The sequence below is a fragment of the Lentinula edodes genome, assembly GCF_021015755.1.
Source record: "Lentinula edodes strain Le(Bin) 0899 ss11 chromosome Unknown C8R40scaffold_23, whole genome shotgun sequence".
In the NCBI taxonomy this organism is placed as follows: Eukaryota; Fungi; Basidiomycota; class Agaricomycetes; order Agaricales; family Omphalotaceae; genus Lentinula; species Lentinula edodes.
The window spans coordinates 287-18,505 of record NW_025764329.1 but is presented as its reverse complement, the minus strand read 5'-3'; the positions used below and the strand labels follow the sequence as shown (position 1 = coordinate 18,505).

Genomic DNA, 18,219 nt, shown 5'->3' with positions numbered 1-18,219 from the left:
GTCGGGAGTCTCAGGAAATTGGCCATGAATTGCGATGGTGAGGTTTATTGAAACAGGATTCCTGAGAGATAGATAGATACGCGGCTCCGCCTGAGGCGGGGTCCCACGAGGGAACAGCCGGGCCCAACCACCTCTACTGCAGCGAGAGCATTCGGTGACTTTGCAGTTGTCGCGAACAAGGGAATTTTACTTTCTTCATCTTGTACGATTCTTTGAGAGCAGACGGCAAAGGCAGGGATTGAATAGGCGGAAAGACAATATTCCCTGACGAACCGTGACCGCCGAGGATCCTACTCAGTTAACATCACATTCCTTCCCTGGGTGATCATAGAATTTCGACTATTTAGGCCGCTCGTACATGCGAATTGATACATTTGAAATTTCACAAACGATACTGAAGCTTTCGCTTTTGGCGAATGATAGTGACACTCCTCGAAGTTCAAGCTACTTCATGTTATACCCGGAGGGGCATCAGCGTTCTACACGGATCTCCGAGTCAGATTTCTCGTTGGACCTCCCTTATGAGCGGCTAGTGATGCTCAGCAAGAGATGTTTACTGCCTTTGATTCCTCTCCAACCCCGCTCCGCCTCAAACTCATAGCCGAAAACTTGTTCCCCTTCCAAATTGTTTCACAGATGCACACAAAAGCTCCATCAATGCCAACTGTGATCACCCTGCACGTTTCCTCCGTATCTTCCGTCCTTCAAAGACCGTATGTGCAAGCCACGTTCGTTACGGTGTACTGGTCCTTCTAATACAACGTCACTCACGCCGATTATTGCACCTATGCTTGCGAACTACTTCCCCAGACCGTTGGGGCACGCTGGGCAGCATGCGGTGACTTAGTTCAATCTGAATAATGGCTAGATGGCCGAGTGGGAAGGTGGAAACGAAAGAAGATTCAGGCGACGATACAAAGGACCTGAGCAATATGCTGTCCAGTCATTCCTACTTGTCTCTCGACAAAAACCCGTTTCCTCCCCCCGGAACAATTTCTACTTGCCTGCCTCAGCTCATCTATTCCCTTGAATGAGGACTACTACAGTCTTCTTCAAACTTCTCAACGGACTAAACATCATGCCTACTGAAGCTGATGTACATCAAATTCCGCAGTTTTGGCACTGATTCGTGGGAGTAAACTAAGGGACTTTTTAGGGTGTCGCAGGGGTTCGTTTCTTGAACCTTGAACTGGCGGAGAGGAAAGCAAGTGATTGTTGACAGGCACCCTCATAATAAAAGTGAGTCGTATTTTCTCATGAAAGCTGACAATCGTGTGCTTAGTGCTTCTCCTCATGGTGATTTAACTGTTATCTTTCAGAGTCGTGGTGCTTTATTATTGCATGTGCGCGCGCTCGCTTTCCATTGGAGCAGCACATTAAATGAAGAAACTATCATCGTTCGCTATCGGCTTCCAGGTCCGAACAAATGTCAAACATTTATGATCCCCTGGAGGTCCTTGTCCTCCCTCTCTACTGAGGGTAGATCGACTTGGAAAAGTATCTCACGATTCAACTAAGGACAATGAACGCAAGACGCATTCGATTCTGACACATGGGACGACTTTGAAGCATCGGATAAGACCGGCAGCACCATCCTGTGCATATCTAGTCTTTGTCGACTATAATATTGCTGTGACATTTATGGACACTTGCATTTCTGACAGAGGTGAGAGCACGGGACGGTCACTCCATTTCCTTTATCTCATTGAGCAGTCAGATATCTATTTGGTTCAGAAGGTTCGAAGAAGAAACTGGAAATTGTGAAAATACAAGAGCTTGTCAAGATACAGACGATTTAAGGAAAGTACCAGGCTGTCTATACACTGTAATGGCGAACAATCAAACCCAATAATCATATTATACCATTTTCTACATCAATTTACCAAGCTGATGTTCATGGGCAGTTGTGGATGATTGTCTTTTCCAATAACGGGCGCTGTCACGCCATTCATTTGCCAAAAGATTTCGGAATCTTTAGACGAAGGAGAGAACTGGAATTTTTCCACCAAGGTGGATATGACAACTTCTGTACGATGTAAGCAACTCTAGCAACTATTCTTTGATTGATGGGGGGACTTACTCATCTCTAACTGCGAAAACTTAAAGCCGCTGTCAGTGATAATGGTGTTAGATTTTTTCAGTTCAACGAGTCCAGGTTGAATTACGTACATGCAGGAGCGTCCACCACCAAGGAAAGTCATCCTAGAAATTGGGAACACCGGAAATCAACCAAGGCGATCCCGCGTTTCTACAAGTTCCAACTTACAAATGGGAATATACCCCTGGGATGCGTGCCTCAACCAGGGCTTTTGGCAGCGGAGAAAGCCATCTCTCTGGCTTCCACTCGTCGGCATCTAGCGTGCATTAATTTTCATCCATACTACATTTATGAAACACCTTTTTACCTTCACCCCACAAATCTGAATTCCTGTTCGAGTTGGAAAGAGACACGATGACTGCGGTGTCGTTCGGAACGGCTACTTCATGTATTTCAGTACCATCTAATCCAATGATGGGTTTGAGCAGAGGTATGATTGCGTCTTGGCGGGCCCTATTGAGGCTGAGATTGAAATATTCTTGAGATCACCTAGATGAAGCGCTCTCACCTCCGAGTGACAGCTGAGGCCGGGGTGTACCTTGTCGGAAATTGTCGCGATAAGAAAGAGAAGAATCGAACAATTCTCAAAGTAAAGACTCACAAACGAAGGGTTTCTCGACAGACAGCGTCAAGGTATGGCAAAGCGGTCAACTCCTCGTAGGAGAAGTCTTGTCCGTCTTTCACGCGCTTTGCCTCAATCAGCTCTTGACGGAGTTTTTTTTGCGCCTCGGGGTGTCGTGAAAGAAGATGAAGCAGCCGGGCCATAGCGCTCTGGAGGAAAGGGAACGTTCAACACGCTGGGAGAAGTAAGCTCCTAATGAGACTTACTGAGGTTGTGTCCATGGCGGCAAAAATAAGGGTACTATAAATATTTATTCAGACGTTCGTAAGTAGCAAGTACTGTTCTTCTCACTTCATCTGACGAGGTGGAGCCACAGTCAGAATTCATATAGTAATCGTACGAGCTGATACTAACCTGAGCTATAACTTCAGTGTCCCCCAAACGATCGTCCTCGGAAGCATCCATGTTTTCCCTCACTGGTAAACAAAATGAGACACGCTATCAGCTATCAGCAAAAATGAAGGCGATCTCACTGAGGATGCTGATAAGATCATTCCCTCTTCCAATCTGCGAGGCTACCGCCTCATCACCAGCTTCGAATGCACGTAGCTTAATCTTGTATATCTGTTCTGCAACACTGTGCATGTAATCAACCATGTCTCGCATGTGATGTAGATCCTTCCAAGGCAACATATTGACTATGCGGCGACGAAAACCTGCAGTGCCGATCCAGGATACATAGGGGAGGACGTTAAATTGCCAGAACTGCAGACGAATCAAGGTAGGACTAGACCCCCCGAATATATGAAAAAAATGGCAGGAATATTCCAGTATTTGACGTACAGTAGTTCCTTTATAACTTGACTGTATGGATGCGCGGATTCTTCATCGGTCAAGGGATCAAATGAATAACCTAAGCCTGCTTGTCCCATCAACTCCAAGGCCGTACGACCCATCCAGGAAAGGATTTCAACCTACAAACATACAATAGATCAAAAGCTATGATCTCTTGAACGTAAATTGTTAACATACCTCTTGTGTAGAAGATCCAGCTTGTAGTTGATTCTCGAGCGCGGCTTCCAGCTAGGTATACAATGCGGCGATGAGCAAGACATTAGCTATATACTGTACGGTAATGAATGACTACCTTGTGGGTGACCTCAAAAAACACCGGGACTATTTGAGAAGCATGTCATTTTTACTTCAAACGGAGAAATAATCAACTGTACTCATTTCTCGCATGTGAGCGGCGGAGAAGACAGGATTCAGCATTTTCCTCTGTTTGCGATGTCGGTGCCCTTAGTTTCATCATATTCAGTGAGACTACTGAACAATCAATGGCAACGACATACCCAATGTACCAAGCAGCCCTTCTCCGAAGATCAGAAGATTCCCTCTGCATGTGTTGAAATGATTAGTTCAAGAATTTCAGTGATTCTGAGAACAGACTTGATGAATCCGTCGTCCTCCTCAAATACGTCCTGGTCCTTTAGATGAAAAGACAAAAGTTACATGTATCAAAATCAAAGCCGAGTATGGAGTTAAGAATCTTCGTACTTTGACCAACACAGTTTGCATCGCTTTGGGATCAAAAGTGTAGAGCGTATTTGTCTGAGAATCCCTCAGTTCGGCCTAACCTCAAGTTGCAAATGATTCCTTACCCCATAAGGACCATGAAGGCGCGTCATGCTACCATCTGAGAAAATTTTTAGATCGTGTTCACAATCATGTACAACTATTCCAACTTACATTCCTTGGCAAGGAACTCGTGGAACCCCCAGGCATCAGGATTGAACACTTGCTCATAGTTGCCTACGAAAAAGGAAGTCGAGCGAAGAATGAACCGGGTGCTATTGTAACCATACCTTTGAACCATGACGGGGAGGGTGGGCCAGAGATGTTATCCAATACCCTAGATTTCTTGCGTAGGAAATGCCAGAATGCGATCAAGACAAGAGCAGTGATTGTGAGCTGAAAGTTGAGGGAATCCATAAGGATCGAGAATAAGAAGGAAGAAAAGTGGAGAATATTGGAGTTGTTTATTGCTGCGGATTCTCTCGCTTTTTAAATGAGTACCAGAGATTCGAGGAATCCATCATCACATGGGGAAAGGAAAATAAAATATATTATGCGGTGCGGTCCCAGAGATGAGCGCCGGAGAATTACAAGCTTGAGAAACGGACGCGAATATATTGAAAGGTCAGATAGCGTATTTGGGCAATATTGAAAATCCAATGTCGAAACCCCAACAGCAGAGGTCAGATATGTTTTGTCAACGGGCCCGAACCCACTTCCTTCCTTCTTTCCGTACTCCGGTTTATTGTCGTTATGTAAATTTTTTTGAGGAAGGTTCTGATGGATATGTACCGATAGATACTGCAGTCGCACATTCCAATACAACGATTACTGTTTGCACGAACTCCACCTAGTAAGCGGCCTGAGCTATCCGACCCGAGCAGCGATAAAGCATAATCGGTATATGTAGTAGAGAAAGAAGCAGAGTGCCAGAGGTTGACGAACATTCAAATATTCATAGGTCACGGTGATAGTCCAAAGAAAGGGTTCGGTCCGTTCCTGGTCCGCTGTTCAGAATGTTTTAACTTCCGATACATCCAAATTCTATCAACGGGCATTGTTCTTGTTCAACTATTTTCGATTTCTGAAGCAGGATCGTAATGGAGGACTGTTTTTAACAAAGCGAATCTCAGGGTGGTGAGCCCTACCACATATACTGCTAGGCGATACAAATGCGACAAATAGACTACGGCCAAAGTTATACCAAAGTGAAAATTAAGAACATGACATAGATGCGATGAGAGGAGCATTGATGATGGGATACGGAGGGCAAAGAAGTAGAACATATGCCAAGCGAAAAAGCAGAGATTAAAGTGTAAGTAGTTCCAAATTTCATGATTGATCTCATGTACACAAGAAAGCCCATACAAAGCCACGAGGCCCCCATAGACAATGACAATGAAAAGTGAGGGTAAAAATGCGGACGGTAACGCGCCATAGGTGCGTTACGATACTTTTGAAAGTAAAGATAGATGATGTTGACGTCGAGCATCTGCTTCTTTCAGGACATACAGTAATTTGTTTTGCATAACGGGTTTTGTTAGAACACTGAGCAGGAAGGATCATCAGATCTAAATTCTCTCAAAAAAAATGGGGGAAAACACTTACATGTCAACGCCTGCTCGTAGGTACTCGTCTTGGTCCGTTAGGAGCGCGTTGCCTGCGTGAATGATATTCAAAACAGAGTTTTGAACTACGGAGATGACTTACCAGTTAACCCAACAACGAAATCCCGCCTCCTTAACCGCCTCAGAATTTCCACCGTCCTTTGTCCACTCAATATCGGCATTGAATTATCTAGAAAAACGACAGCAAACCTCGGGATATCTGGCACTGTCGACTGGGATTGATCAGACCCTTGAGATATGGCACGAGAAATGATGTCAGGACCCTGGTCTGATGTCAACGTTCCGGATTTCGACGAAGGTAGTCCACTTGTAGCGAGGTCGGGTGGTACACTTTCAGAAAGGCTTATGGTCCGCGAATGCGACCTTGACCCGGCTCGCGAGTGATCTCTTGACTGCCTTTCTCCAACTCCAGACTCTGGTACCGAACCAACAGTGTCCTCCAGTTCCAGCATATCCGGATCCCACACATCCCCCAATATCAACTCCAACGCTACTCTTCCGTTCTCCGCCGTCGTCACCTCGCATCCCTGTCTTCTTAACAGCCGCTCCATCATCATCCGAGTGACACCGTCGTCATCAACAACGAGTATCGATAAATTGGAGCTGAAATCTGGTACAGAATTGTTCTTGGTATGATGAGGGTGAGAACTTTTGGTGGAGGAGATGCCGGGAACAAAATCATAGATATTGGCATTATAGCCGTTTGAACGAGAGAAGGAATTGTCGAAGAGAGTCAATGGAGATGCTATGGGGCCAGTATCATTCGTTCTTGGAGAGGTTGTAGAAGTGGATTGTAATGTTTGTAATGTTTCAGACTGAGCGAGGTCAAAGTGAGGTGTAGCCGGTATAGATATGTGTGTTGGGCGTTGAACTGGAGGTGATGCCGCACTGGGCAGCTGAGATTTATTAGCGCCGTTTATTGTAGAGTCCTTGTCCGGTGCGGGACGACATGTGGTTTTTCCAGAGCTCAGTGAAGCCAGTGAAGCAGGAGACGACACTTTCATCGTCCCCGAGTCCAATGAGGATGTTGGCAACTTCACGTCGTCCTGTTTCTTCCCAGTGTCAACCGCGGCCCCGCCCTCGACTGAGGAAGATCCGATCCCAGTTTTAACACCAGAGCCGCTGCCTATTGACAAATTCTGAGATATCTCGCTTTGAGGTGTTCCCTTGGAGTGGAGAGAATGGAACGAGAAAGAGAGGTCTGTAGTGTTAGGTGTCGGTGTTCCGTTCATGATTGACGGTGAGGCACGGATAGAAGCTAATGGAAAACTAGGTGTCTGAGAGTCAACGACTAAATCAACTCGGCCATCTTTGAAATAACGGCGTGAATGGAATGGAAACGCATGAACCTCGCGAGAACGTACTTTGCTCCATGATCGTGCTATGCATCAAGTCTGAGCTCCTCATCACTGAAGACATATCTGATGCTTTCAAAGCCGCAGCATCGACCACTTTCGCTAATGAGTTGTTCGTTCTTAAATGAAGCTGAACCGGGCATGAATCTCCAGAATGGCATTCCTTGTTTCCGACTATGCCATTTCCAATGATTTGAGATTCTCTAAGTGCTGCAGCTGCCCGAACCTTGGCAACGTCCGAGCCCATCGAGCCGTCTGATCCTGAACCTTGTGAGTCCACTCTGGAAACGATATTGATCCCAGGTGAAGGAATCAGCGCCTTCCGACCAACACCAAGAGGAAGTTCGACCCAGAATGTTGAGCCCTTGTTGGATTGAGACTTCACACCAAGACGACCTCCGCTGAGTTTGACGATGTTACGAACGAGGGCAAGACCAAGACCGGTCCCTTTACCACCTTGTTGTTTTCCACGTTCTGTTTGATTGAACGCAGCTAAACAACAGATGAGAACAATAGGCAGAGTAAAGAAAAGATGACTCACAGAAAAGTTTTGATCCAGCCAACTCGGATTCCTCAATCCCACACCCAGTATCTGTCACTTCAACCCTCACGACGATAGTCTCGTTATCACCAGTCGCATGATGATAATCGTGTTGCGCTAATCTTGAGGCTGATAATTTGTCATGAGTTTCGGCGTCAGATCGTGGTTGTCCTAAGGTATCATCGATGGATGGGGAGAGTAATTTGGTCTTTACGGTAACTGATCCGCCTTCTGGTGTAAACTTGCATGCATTACTGTGAATATTTAGAAAGATTAGAGGTGGAATGAAGTGAACAAGGTACCTAGCAAAATTTGTGATGATTTGCCGAAACCGTGCTTCGTCGCCGATGACAACGCCATCTACGTCGGGATGTTCGTTGAGGTGTCGCTCAATGATGTCTTCACGCTCGCCCATGGCACGATAGGCTGTTCTGCGGGCAACCTGAAAACTTGAGTTGAGTGAGGAGAAACTATACATATAGACTGAAGCTCGCTGAAGTACTTTGTCAATATTAGGATCCAGTTCCGTATGTAACGTTAAACCTTTTTGTGCAGTTGCCATCTGCAGAGGAATAAAAAGCGCCCGGATCGCTGTGAGGAATGGTTATCGTCAGACTTGGTTGTAGTGGTAGTGAGATAAGCGAATACTAGATTGAGAGGGAGATGGATAGAGGGAGATGGAGGCTTACTTTGATGAAAGGCATAAGGCTGTCATCGTGAACGGGTAAGCCGATTTGATTATAGACAGTCTGAGCAGAATAATCACCTTTGAAACTAGCTCGAATTGACCGCTATCCAAACGATTGAAGTCCAAAACATCGTTTAACACTGGATGTACGAAGTCAAAACAGTCAGTCAGGCGATCAATCCGGAAATGGATAACACCAATACTCCGAGAGAGCTCCTATCCAAAGTATTGGGCACGGGTGGCTTATGATACGAGTGCATGGTAAACGCAACCCGAAAGGAGACGATTACTCACCTTGAGACATCATGGTCAAGCTACCCATCAACGCGTCAAACTCTACTTCGAGAGCCTTGGAGATCGTCCCGGAAGCCTCCATGCTCTGAGCAGCCAGAAGGGCAGAGTTGAGTGGAACCCTTACTTCATGGAATACGTATCTGAAAGGAAATTATCAACCACTACGTTCGGTCGTCTATCCATTTGCTTTGACAAGAAGAAGGGAAGCCAAGAAATAACGATATGAATGATGTACTCACGAAGTCAGCCTATGCTTGGACTCTGACGTCCTCCGTTCAGCTTCCTGTGCACGTTGTAAGGCCTTGTACTGAATCTTGACTTGAACTTTCATAGCGTATAGCCGCCGCTCGGACTGTTCCACGTCAATCAATCGACGTGAAACAAGATTGAAGAACGAGAAAAACCACAGGACGTACACTTTCCCGGCGTTCGTGGACCCATATCAGAACTGTGTTGGTCAAAGAACGATAGTTAGCATGAGAAACACATTGCAATATAGGAAGCAGCAAGTTACTCACAGACATGAAAGATAGCAAAGTTTGTTACGGCTGCAGTTCAGATACAGGGTGAGGTCCGCATACGAGAAAGAATGAGACAGGTACGACATACATCGCCACCATACAGTGTGGTCAGGTATTATGAGAGTGCAGGAACTACGAAGCAAAGAGAAGAGGGAAGTCAGACATGGAAATGAATACAAATAGGTCCACGGGTATTGAATAGAATTATAGAAGTTAGAGACATGACACGTACAGGACAAACCACGCTGCCGCCGCAATAGCTGCAGGCAACCTGTCCAACCGTAGTCCGAACAAGCCTATTGCTTGCATAGCAGTGGCATAGAAAAGGATATTGATGAAATCTTTTCCATTGCAGGATATGATTGAAATACTTGAGTCGTAGAAGCCACAGAGGCGCATAGTAATGATGAGGTCGAAAGGCCTATGATCCAGATGAGTGGTGAGACAGCGAGGAATAGACGAATGGATCAATCATAGACGTACCACATCCATAGGGAAAAGACAACAAAAAATTGATAGAGAACTCGATGGTCGCGCGGCCAGTTGTACATGATCATAACGAAGATAGGAAGTGTGAACGCAGGTGCGATCTGCAAACTAAAGTTAGCTATGTCGATGCCAGACTGCAAAGTACAAAGCGACACGCACTCCAGCATTGAATATAAAATCTATGATTGTCCAGGGCCTCGGCACAGAAACACATCCCAGAGCAAGATTAAGAATGAGCCAGATCGACGCTAGCTGCGCCATGGTCTTCTTCGAATACCAATCATCTTCATCGTATCGCTTCTCGCTCCCGACGTCGAAGGGCCGAGGATAGAAAAAATGTTTGATTTTCAACCAGAATCGCAGCAAGCAAACCAAGTAGAGGTTGAGTTTACCATCGACATCGACTTCTCGTTCGTCCGCTGTCTTCATTAAGTGGACTGGCTGAGTTTCGCCGGACTTGGAGTCTTTGTGGTCGTGTGAAGCCGGGTCAGAGCTATCACTGGTCGGTTTGCTGCGAGTTCCACTGCCCCAGCTTTGCTCCACGACGACCTTGGAGATAAATCCGTCTTCTTCTTCCGAAGTGACGACTGTGTCGGGGTCTTGTAAATCCAGATTGAGCTGAGGGTTAAGATCTTCGTGGTCGTCGTAAGATGTTGAGCTGGATGGTGGTGTACCTGCTGAGAGGTTGGTTCGGATAGTGGTGAGGAGGCTAGAAAGGAAAGGGATTATGCGAAGTCGATGTTTCAAGTTTCTTGGAGATGGCTCCGTGGCTGGCAAAGGCAACGCTGCATCCTTCATCGTCGTTGGCGTTTTTTCGGTAGAGCTGGAAGCGAGAATATCCATCCTTCCGCTGAACTCGTCGGTGCCAAAATTCCGACTGATAGACGTTTCGTGGTGATCTTATTTCTGCTTCTATACTCGGCACTCTGATATCATCTCCAGGGAAGAAAGAAGAAGCCTTGTTAGTGAAAGAATAAAATCTGTCTTGTGGACGAAAGAGAGAGAGTAGGCTGAGTGAGAGAGCAGGTGAGAAGGTTGAGGTACTCCGGGGTGTTCAAGTTCCAGGGCGGTCAGGAACCATCGAATTCAATTGTATAAATGACGAAGCGATCGTTAACAATTCTCGGTAACTTTCTCGGTAACGTGGCAAACTCTGACAAACTACTTCCAAACGATTCTCTGCACTCGACTTTTTACTTGAGCTGGAGGGCGTGTACTTTTTGTGCGAGTTCTGTATTTCTCTTACTGCAACAATAAGATATGAGGCGCAGTGGAAGGATCCAAAAAGCAACCGAGCATCGGCGATATGTATGCACTGCTCCGGAGTGTGAAAAGCGTTTTGCTAGAGGAGACACAGGGAGAACATTTGAAGAGACACGAGAGAAGCGTGAGTGTCATTTTGATTTTAATTATGTAGGCGGTCTTCGTCGTCTGCTGTTTATCTTGTCCATCCACCACTCCGGATACAACAAGTCGTTTAGCAGGAGAGACAACCTCGGACAAAGCGCTCGAGTTTACGCTTGAACTTCATTCTACACTGCTTGGATTACCCGAACATACAAACAGGTCTCGGTTTTACCAAGTTCAGCATTCTCCCGCACATGTCCGGTCTACGGACCCCCACCTCATCTGGAATCTGGACATTGGTTGTTGGTCTTTGTTTCGTTTGGCTCTTTCCTTGTTCACAGTTCATTGCTAAAACAGAATATCTTGCCGCGTTACATCCCTACCTCTTCCGAACTCTTCGTAGATCCCAGCCGCATCGAAAGGTCACCGGTACACATCGCTTGCACACGTCTCCGCGTTCTGCCTCCCACATTTGCTTCAACTTTTTTCAAATCCTTGCACTCATATGTCCCATTGCATACGTACAGTCACAGCTGAGCTCACTAAAGTCAAATTTTCATCGTTACATCAACGTTTCCAAGTCAATGTGCTCTACCTTCCGTTCTTCAATGTTCCATGGTTTAACTTATCCCATACATTGCCGATCCGGTCCATATCCATGTATGTATCTGAGTACCTAGGGTGCTCCTAGGGCGCGCAATCTGGCGACTATACTATTTGCCCTTTCGCAGTCAATGTCATGGTTATCGCAAGCAACAAATGCACATACTTTGTTCCAATCATAGCCCTCTGGGCCATTACTTTGTGCCAAGTGAACGATACAGATTTGTCCTGGAGGAGCGTGTCGTATTGCGAAGACCGATGCTGACTAGTCTTTCTTGGAAGGCATAGAACGTGCAAGTAAGCGCAAATACAACAGAATCGGATTTAAATAACGAACCTTTTCACCATCGCTCTGAGAGGAATATGTAGAGTGTGGTACAACACGGGCGCATTGCGTAAAGCTACCGCCCGCTTCCTGCTGAGACGCCGTATCAAGAAGTGACATCGCGTTGAAATCACATTGAAACCTTAGAACCAATGGCACCCTTCACAGTACATCAATACGTCGTCGGAAAGGTTTGTGTTTGAAGTGACTAAGAACCCGTAAGGAACGAGCTGGAAGAAGAAAATATTCACGACGCACTTTGGATTACTTGACGGAATGTACCTTCGAATGAGTACTGGAACCTGAGGAATACTCCTACTAACCTCCTCATAATACTCCCTAGCCTTGATTTGATGGTTGTTGTCCTCCTCTCGTGTGAGTCCGCGATTGAGATGGTTGAGCTTGAGGTACTGCGTCGTCGAAGATAAGAATAAGTTAAGTAAATAAAATAAGTGTATTCCGGATTCAATTGGTAGAAGAGCGAATCTGTTGAACAAGTCAAAAAAAAATTCTGTGCTCGCGTCTGACCTGTGGAGGGGCTTGACGGGAAGATTGTTCTTTCGAAGAACAGGTCCAACGTGAAGAAATGGTAAAATTATTAATCAACGTTGGAGTGTAGGTCATGTGATCTTCATTATAATGAAGGTCACATGACTTCAATGACCTAAATTCGCCAGGTTCCGCCATTCCCTTCACCATACGGCTATTCTTTATCGTTCTTATAGAATAGGGCCGGGCATATGGGGCATCCGCCAAATTATTTTTGTTTGTCAAACATAGTAGGAACCACTGGTCCGATTCCTGTAATTTTTGTTGGACCATCTAGATATACTTCCAAACATACCATAACCAACCTCTGATCAGCCATTAGTCATCCAAACTCATGTGGGAAAGTTTGTTCGAAATCGCCCGTTTTCTAGGGGTCAGTTCAGCACAAATCAATCAACATAACAGGATCAAGATATGATATGACTATTCTGAGTAAGCCAAAATACTCGTAAATAGTCCTTCTACACCCACCTGACACCATTTATAGTCATATTCCTTTCCCACCCCTTGACGGGCCAATCAAGTTATTTGTTTCGAGTCTCACTCAGGCGATTCTTCTTACACAAACATAATGAGATCCAGCTCAGATACAGTCATTGTGCTTGATTCAGTACATAGATATATAGGTAGTAGCCTTGCAACCAACCTCTGTTAAGGGATATACTAGCTATGCTGAGAGTGTAGCCTGTTTCAAGGTCAGAGCGCTCATTTTTAGTGTGAGATATTTAAACAGCTCAGCATAATGGGTTCCATACATTATAGAGCTTAGCTGGATAGGCCATAATGTTCCTTTTATGTGTAGCATATATGAACCAACCTTGTTTTTGTGTAAGTCTACTAACTATCTATTTCCCAGATCCAGGCCTGAGTCCCTGCCAAAAAACCATCCAATGAGCACCAGAAGCAACAAATCTGCCCCCAAAATTCCCTGGATTGGATATAATTTCAAAAATCCCTGGATTCAGGAATTTTGCCCTGAATCTGTCCAATTAGCAGACATCCCTCTTAATTGAGTGCCTCAATTAACAGGCAATCCTCTTAATTGAGTGCCTCAATTAACAGGCAATCCTCTTAATTGAGTGCCTCAATTAACAGGCAATCCTCTTAATTGGGCGCCCAATTAACAGACATTACTTGATAGATTGCTCAATCTGTAAGGGGGTTAGGATTGGGGATCAAGTGAGCTGTCAGATTGTGTCAAGAGATTGGTGATGATTGTTGTGCATTCTCCATTTCTGCTTCATCAATCTGGTATTGCTGGGACAAGACTGGTGTTACTGGCTGTGTCTGTGAGTTGACTCTGGGAAGGCATTGGGTTATGCAAAAGGACATGTATAGTTAGGGTGGTCCCCAAAAGTTACCTGAATTGCTGATTCCAGGATGCTCATTATTTTTGGGCAATGAATGTTCCTGCACAAGGAAATGTCTCTTGGAATTGAGGAGCTTCCTATTCAGGTCTAGTTTCCCAGACAACACTCTTGGCTGCCCCTTCTGGTTCACAGTGAACTAAGTACAAGGTTCCTTGGTTAGGGGGGTTCCTTGGTTATCCAAAACCAGTCTGCAATAAAATTAATAGTTCTTTCCAGATTGGATCTGGAAAGTTCCTCTAACAGTGTTAGAGTGTCTCATTCTACTAGCAAGGTCCAGTGCTGGGTTTTTTCAGAATTTTGCTTTGCTTTGGATTCCTCGCTCCTCACCAGAAGGGGGTGCATTTGCCTTAGGGGAGTATACATTACTCTCTTCTGAGCAGCGTTGACACTAATTTGGTGAAAATTAGTTGCTATAAAAGTTATATACACAGGTAGAGCTATCTCATAGCAGTAATCCTACACTATTTCTAGCCAATATAATTATAATTTGCACCCTCTAGAGGCAAATTGGTACGAGCAGGAGTGGGCGTCTAATCATTTCCCACACTTGACTTTGAAGTCAAAGTCGAAGTCGAAGTCGAAGTCGAGCTCGACTTTAAAGTCGAAGTCGAAGTCGAAGTCGAGCTCGACTTTAAAGTCGAAGTCGAAGTCAAAGTCAAAGTCAAAGTCAAAGTCGAGCTCGACTTTAAAGTCAAAGGCAAAGTCGAAGTCGAAGACTTCGACTTTTACCTTTTTCAGTAACAGCTAGTGATTCTGACACTCAAGGTAGTCAAGTACACCTCATAGCTCAGTGGTAAGTACACCTCAATAGCTCAGTGGTAGAGTGCTTGATGAATATGTTCTCGTCGTGAGTGATATATATCATCAAAATGCCAGGGTTCGAATCCCTGTTGAGGAATCAACCTGTTGTTGGCGAAATATTTTTGTACTCTGGCGCTCAATGTAGTCAAGTACACTATGCCTCAATAGCTTAGTGGTAGAGCACTTGATACAAATGCCTCTTGCCGGACCTCGAATATTATCAACAGGCCAGGGTTCGAATCCCTGTTGAGGCTTTCTGGTTTTCTCATGAATTTTTTTTTTTTTTACCATCCATGGGACCTTGTCACAGTCTTCCTGTATCTATTCAGCTGATTCAATCATTGAGCTACAGTAGGATGTTAATTTAACCTTGATTTAGCACTCAAAGTCAAAGTCAGAGTGCCCAAAGTTGACTTAGCGCTAAGTATATGCGGGAAAGAATCTTGTTTATCCTTGATATTCTTTGAAGGACTTTGTATCTCCCAATGAAGACCATTGTCCACCCACTTCCAGCAGTAATGCACCCCCGTCAACAATGAGCAATATGAGTGGATCTGGTAAGGGATGCCCGGGCCTCCCTGCACCTGACGACCATGAAGTAAACAAATTTGGCCACCGATCCAAGCTGGATTCTCATTTCAACTCCGAAATTGGGGAGAAGGCGTTGAACCCTCGAGGAGTCCTTTGTCCGAGCCAGGGAGCATATCACCAGAAGAGGAATAACGAATACACCCAGCTCCATGCGCAGGGTAAGTAGGGTAGTGCAAAGATTCTGGGGCGCTCTTCGAAACACGGTCGCATCCACCAAATTCAAATTCGGCGTCCACGCAAGTCTGGCGATTTGTCATGTAAGGTGCCCTTTCATCATAACTTATCGACGATTGAGTTGGTTCACTCATTGTTGGGTAAGCACGTGGATCATGGCAACTCCAAGTGACTGTAGTGTACTGAATGGGATTTACTGCAAGTGCGATTACATAGTTCAGCACAAAGAAAAGATGAGACGAATGAAGCGACGGCTTCAGAAACTCACCGGACGACTGAGCACTTGTGGAGCAGGAGTCTTCGTTGGACCCTTGATGAAAGGAATCAGGGGTTCTGTACAGAGCGGTCGGAGCGAGTTGGCGAGGGGACGGAGGAGGATACAACAACGATGGTGTATAATAAGGAACGGCCGGAGTGAAAAATCTGTCCTGGGGTAACTGTTGATTCTGAGAGCAAGACGCAGGGGAGGGCTGGGTAGAAATGGGAGTAATTGAAGCCAAAGAGTATTCACGAGGAAAAGAATATCCATAGGTTACATCGTTTGTGGCAAGGACATTCACTGTTCTATAATCGGTACAGTCGCCGATTTTATGGAATTGCGTGTCAGTCGAGTTTTCGGTTTCGTGAGAATGAGACTCGTTTAACGGAACAAGGGAGGTCTTTTATTGGATCATCGTAAGTACGACTCTAGAGGAAGGAAAACAGAAACTTGCATGGGGCGAACGACTTTTGGGAGAGATCATGGAATTCCTCGCCGAGCTCGTTACACTTGCCTGAAACAAAGGTCAGCCAAAGAAATAGGTCGGAGGAATAAGGCACGATCTCTCACAGAAGTAAGTTTGAGAGATTCCTTTAAAGGCTCGAGAAGTTCTTCCTCTGCAGTCTTTTTGTACCAAGTAAGTAGCCAATCATATTGCTCTTCGGAGATGTCCATCATATCCAGAACACGAAGTTTCTTGAGAGTTGGTACGCGGGTACATTTGATGTACGGCGGGCAATTTCCGCATTGGAGGGCGGTAGGTCGAATTTTGCATGGCTGGTTTTTGGTTATACACTGTTGACATACCTATTAATCCGACTTCAGTGTCATAGTAGTTGTCATGTCAGAGAACGACACGAACGACGTGGTGGTACTTAATATTGAGATCTCGTCTCTCCTTCAGCGAGCCATGTTTCCTAAATATGGTGTTGAATGTCTTTTTCGTGTCATCGGTAACCCACGATGCCAAGCCGTTGTCAGTAGCAGGTACTTTAGCGCTGCCGTGTCCTCTATTTTTTTCATGTAGGGAATGAGAGTGAGACGATTGAGACGAGGCCATATCAAGCTGAGAACTAGTACGCCTAGTGCCATAGGGAGCTGCTCGCGATGACTGCTTTCCTCTGCGACAATCAAAGTCTGGATGTTGTTGCATATTGCTGAATACTGCTGGTTGTGGTTGTGGTCGTTGGCGTGTAGGCACGAAGAAAGCGGGTCTTCATGTGTGCGTGCTTGTGACAAATCTGAAAACGAGACGATATATTGGCGGAGTTGCGGCCAAGATCTTCCATTTCGTGAACTCAGAAGCTGATGATCGAAATTAAGCTTACACAATGCTTCGAGACAGTGAAAAAATAATACAGATAGATAGATAGATAGATATATACGCGGCTCCGCCTAAGGCGGGGTCCCACAAGGGAACACTCGGGCCCAACCTCCCTCGGCCCTATGTAAAATGTAAGTTCCCAATCAGTCATCAAGCATAATATCGTCCCGAGGACTGCGCAGTACACAAGCGACACGATCAAACCAATCCAGAGCCCTCGCAAACCGGCAGTAGCTTCTGGTAATGACGGGTACACTGGATCATCCGAGGCTCAAATTTTGAAGTGGCGAAACAGCGTTCGATCCCCTAACAAGGATTTGGAAATGAAGTGATGGTAAGGGTGTGGGAGGGTATGCCGACTGGGGTGCTATGCTGAGTGACAACTGAGTGGTCAGGGAGGGATTCGGGCAGACCGATATCTTTAAATGCCCGATAAACACTGAGGGAGCACATAGTAGACACTGTGGGTCCATCAGTGACGATTGCAAAACTCCTAAAGGGAATCTTACCTCAAATTGAGTATGTAGAGCCCCAGTACCTTGTTTGCCCCTGGCCCTCAAAACTCCACCAGTGATTCCTGCATTTCCATCGAACACTTGGAACAATCGCCACCATTTCAGCGACATCTATATTCGGAGTTAGTTCAATATAAACGATTTCACTAGCGGTCAACGAATATTCACCTTCATCATCGTTGAATAGATACGACCATTCTTTACGCCAGATCCAGAAAGCGACGCTGAATATTAGAGAAAGTGCAAACCCTAGGAGAATGGCAGCGAGTTTTGCGAGTCGTGGTCGTGCAAGTCCGAGGAGTTGACCGATCCGGACACTCGTGGCTACGCCTAACGCTGGCCTAACGAGAATGGGACTTGATACGTTGTTGAGCATGATACGAGTAAGACAGATTGGGCAGCAAGGGCAGTAGGTCCCAACCTACGGGACAGTTATTGATTTTAAAGTGGAAATTGAAGAACAGCGAACGTACAGTGAGGCGGCAAGGCCGACTAACTCCCAAGCCCACCATAATGCAGTCTGGCCTACAGTCGGGGACAATCAAAGTCGACAAAAAAAATGAGCAAGTTTTCCCAGGCTCAGATTATAGTAGAAATCATTCTATTCTAC

General features: G+C 45.6%; 4 protein-coding genes and 2 non-coding genes across 6 annotated transcripts; 2 read left to right on the top strand and 4 right to left on the bottom strand.

The window, feature by feature from the left end:
- Positions 1-1,874: 1,874 nt before the first annotated feature.
- C8R40DRAFT_1048578 (cytochrome P450) lies at positions 1,875-4,652 on the bottom strand (the record flags this gene model as incomplete). Its single annotated transcript, XM_046224514.1, has 20 exons — positions 1,875-2,026; positions 2,081-2,109; positions 2,170-2,202; positions 2,267-2,354; positions 2,406-2,551; positions 2,607-2,636; positions 2,700-2,869; positions 2,927-2,960; positions 3,061-3,136; positions 3,194-3,447; positions 3,504-3,634; positions 3,693-3,743; positions 3,808-3,836; positions 3,890-3,958; positions 4,013-4,056; positions 4,110-4,147; positions 4,218-4,271; positions 4,322-4,356; positions 4,410-4,472; positions 4,526-4,652. 20 exons carry the CDS (start codon positions 4,650-4,652, stop codon positions 1,875-1,877), a joined length of 1,653 nt encoding a protein of 550 aa, XP_046085006.1.
- Positions 4,653-5,314: 662 nt separating this feature from the next.
- C8R40DRAFT_335531 (uncharacterized protein) lies at positions 5,315-10,802 on the bottom strand. Its single transcript, XM_046234749.1, has 17 exons — positions 9,911-10,802; positions 9,746-9,852; positions 9,495-9,683; positions 9,351-9,394; positions 9,260-9,289; positions 9,158-9,189; positions 8,981-9,093; positions 8,742-8,881; positions 8,526-8,587; positions 8,449-8,467; positions 8,262-8,350; positions 8,062-8,201; positions 7,760-8,013; positions 7,228-7,710; positions 5,946-7,172; positions 5,844-5,895; positions 5,315-5,783 (listed from the first exon to the last, which is right to left on the bottom strand). Exons 1-17 carry the CDS (start codon positions 10,592-10,594, stop codon positions 5,681-5,683), a joined length of 3,768 nt encoding a protein of 1,255 aa, XP_046085005.1. The 5' UTR covers positions 10,595-10,802; the 3' UTR covers positions 5,315-5,680.
- A 3,944-nt stretch (positions 10,803-14,746) lies between these two features.
- On the top strand, positions 14,747-14,843 carry C8R40DRAFT_t156. Its single transcript has one exon. It is a non-coding gene; the product is annotated as a tRNA-Ile (tRNA).
- Positions 14,844-14,904: 61 nt separating this feature from the next.
- Positions 14,905-15,000, top strand: C8R40DRAFT_t157. The gene has a single exon. It is a non-coding gene; the product is annotated as a tRNA-Leu (tRNA).
- Positions 15,001-15,384: 384 nt separating this feature from the next.
- C8R40DRAFT_1171832 (uncharacterized protein) lies at positions 15,385-16,923 on the bottom strand (the record flags this gene model as incomplete). The annotated part of the gene is made up of 4 exons (XM_046231773.1): positions 15,385-15,707; positions 15,780-16,170; positions 16,341-16,577; positions 16,633-16,923. 4 exons carry the CDS (start codon positions 16,921-16,923, stop codon positions 15,385-15,387), a joined length of 1,242 nt encoding a protein of 413 aa, XP_046085004.1.
- A 477-nt stretch (positions 16,924-17,400) lies between these two features.
- On the bottom strand, positions 17,401-17,985 carry C8R40DRAFT_1171831 (uncharacterized protein; the record flags this gene model as incomplete). The annotated part of the gene is made up of 3 exons (XM_046231772.1): positions 17,401-17,587; positions 17,633-17,720; positions 17,778-17,985. 3 exons carry the CDS (start codon positions 17,983-17,985, stop codon positions 17,401-17,403), a joined length of 483 nt encoding a protein of 160 aa, XP_046085003.1.
- Between the last annotated feature and the right edge of the window lie 234 nt (positions 17,986-18,219).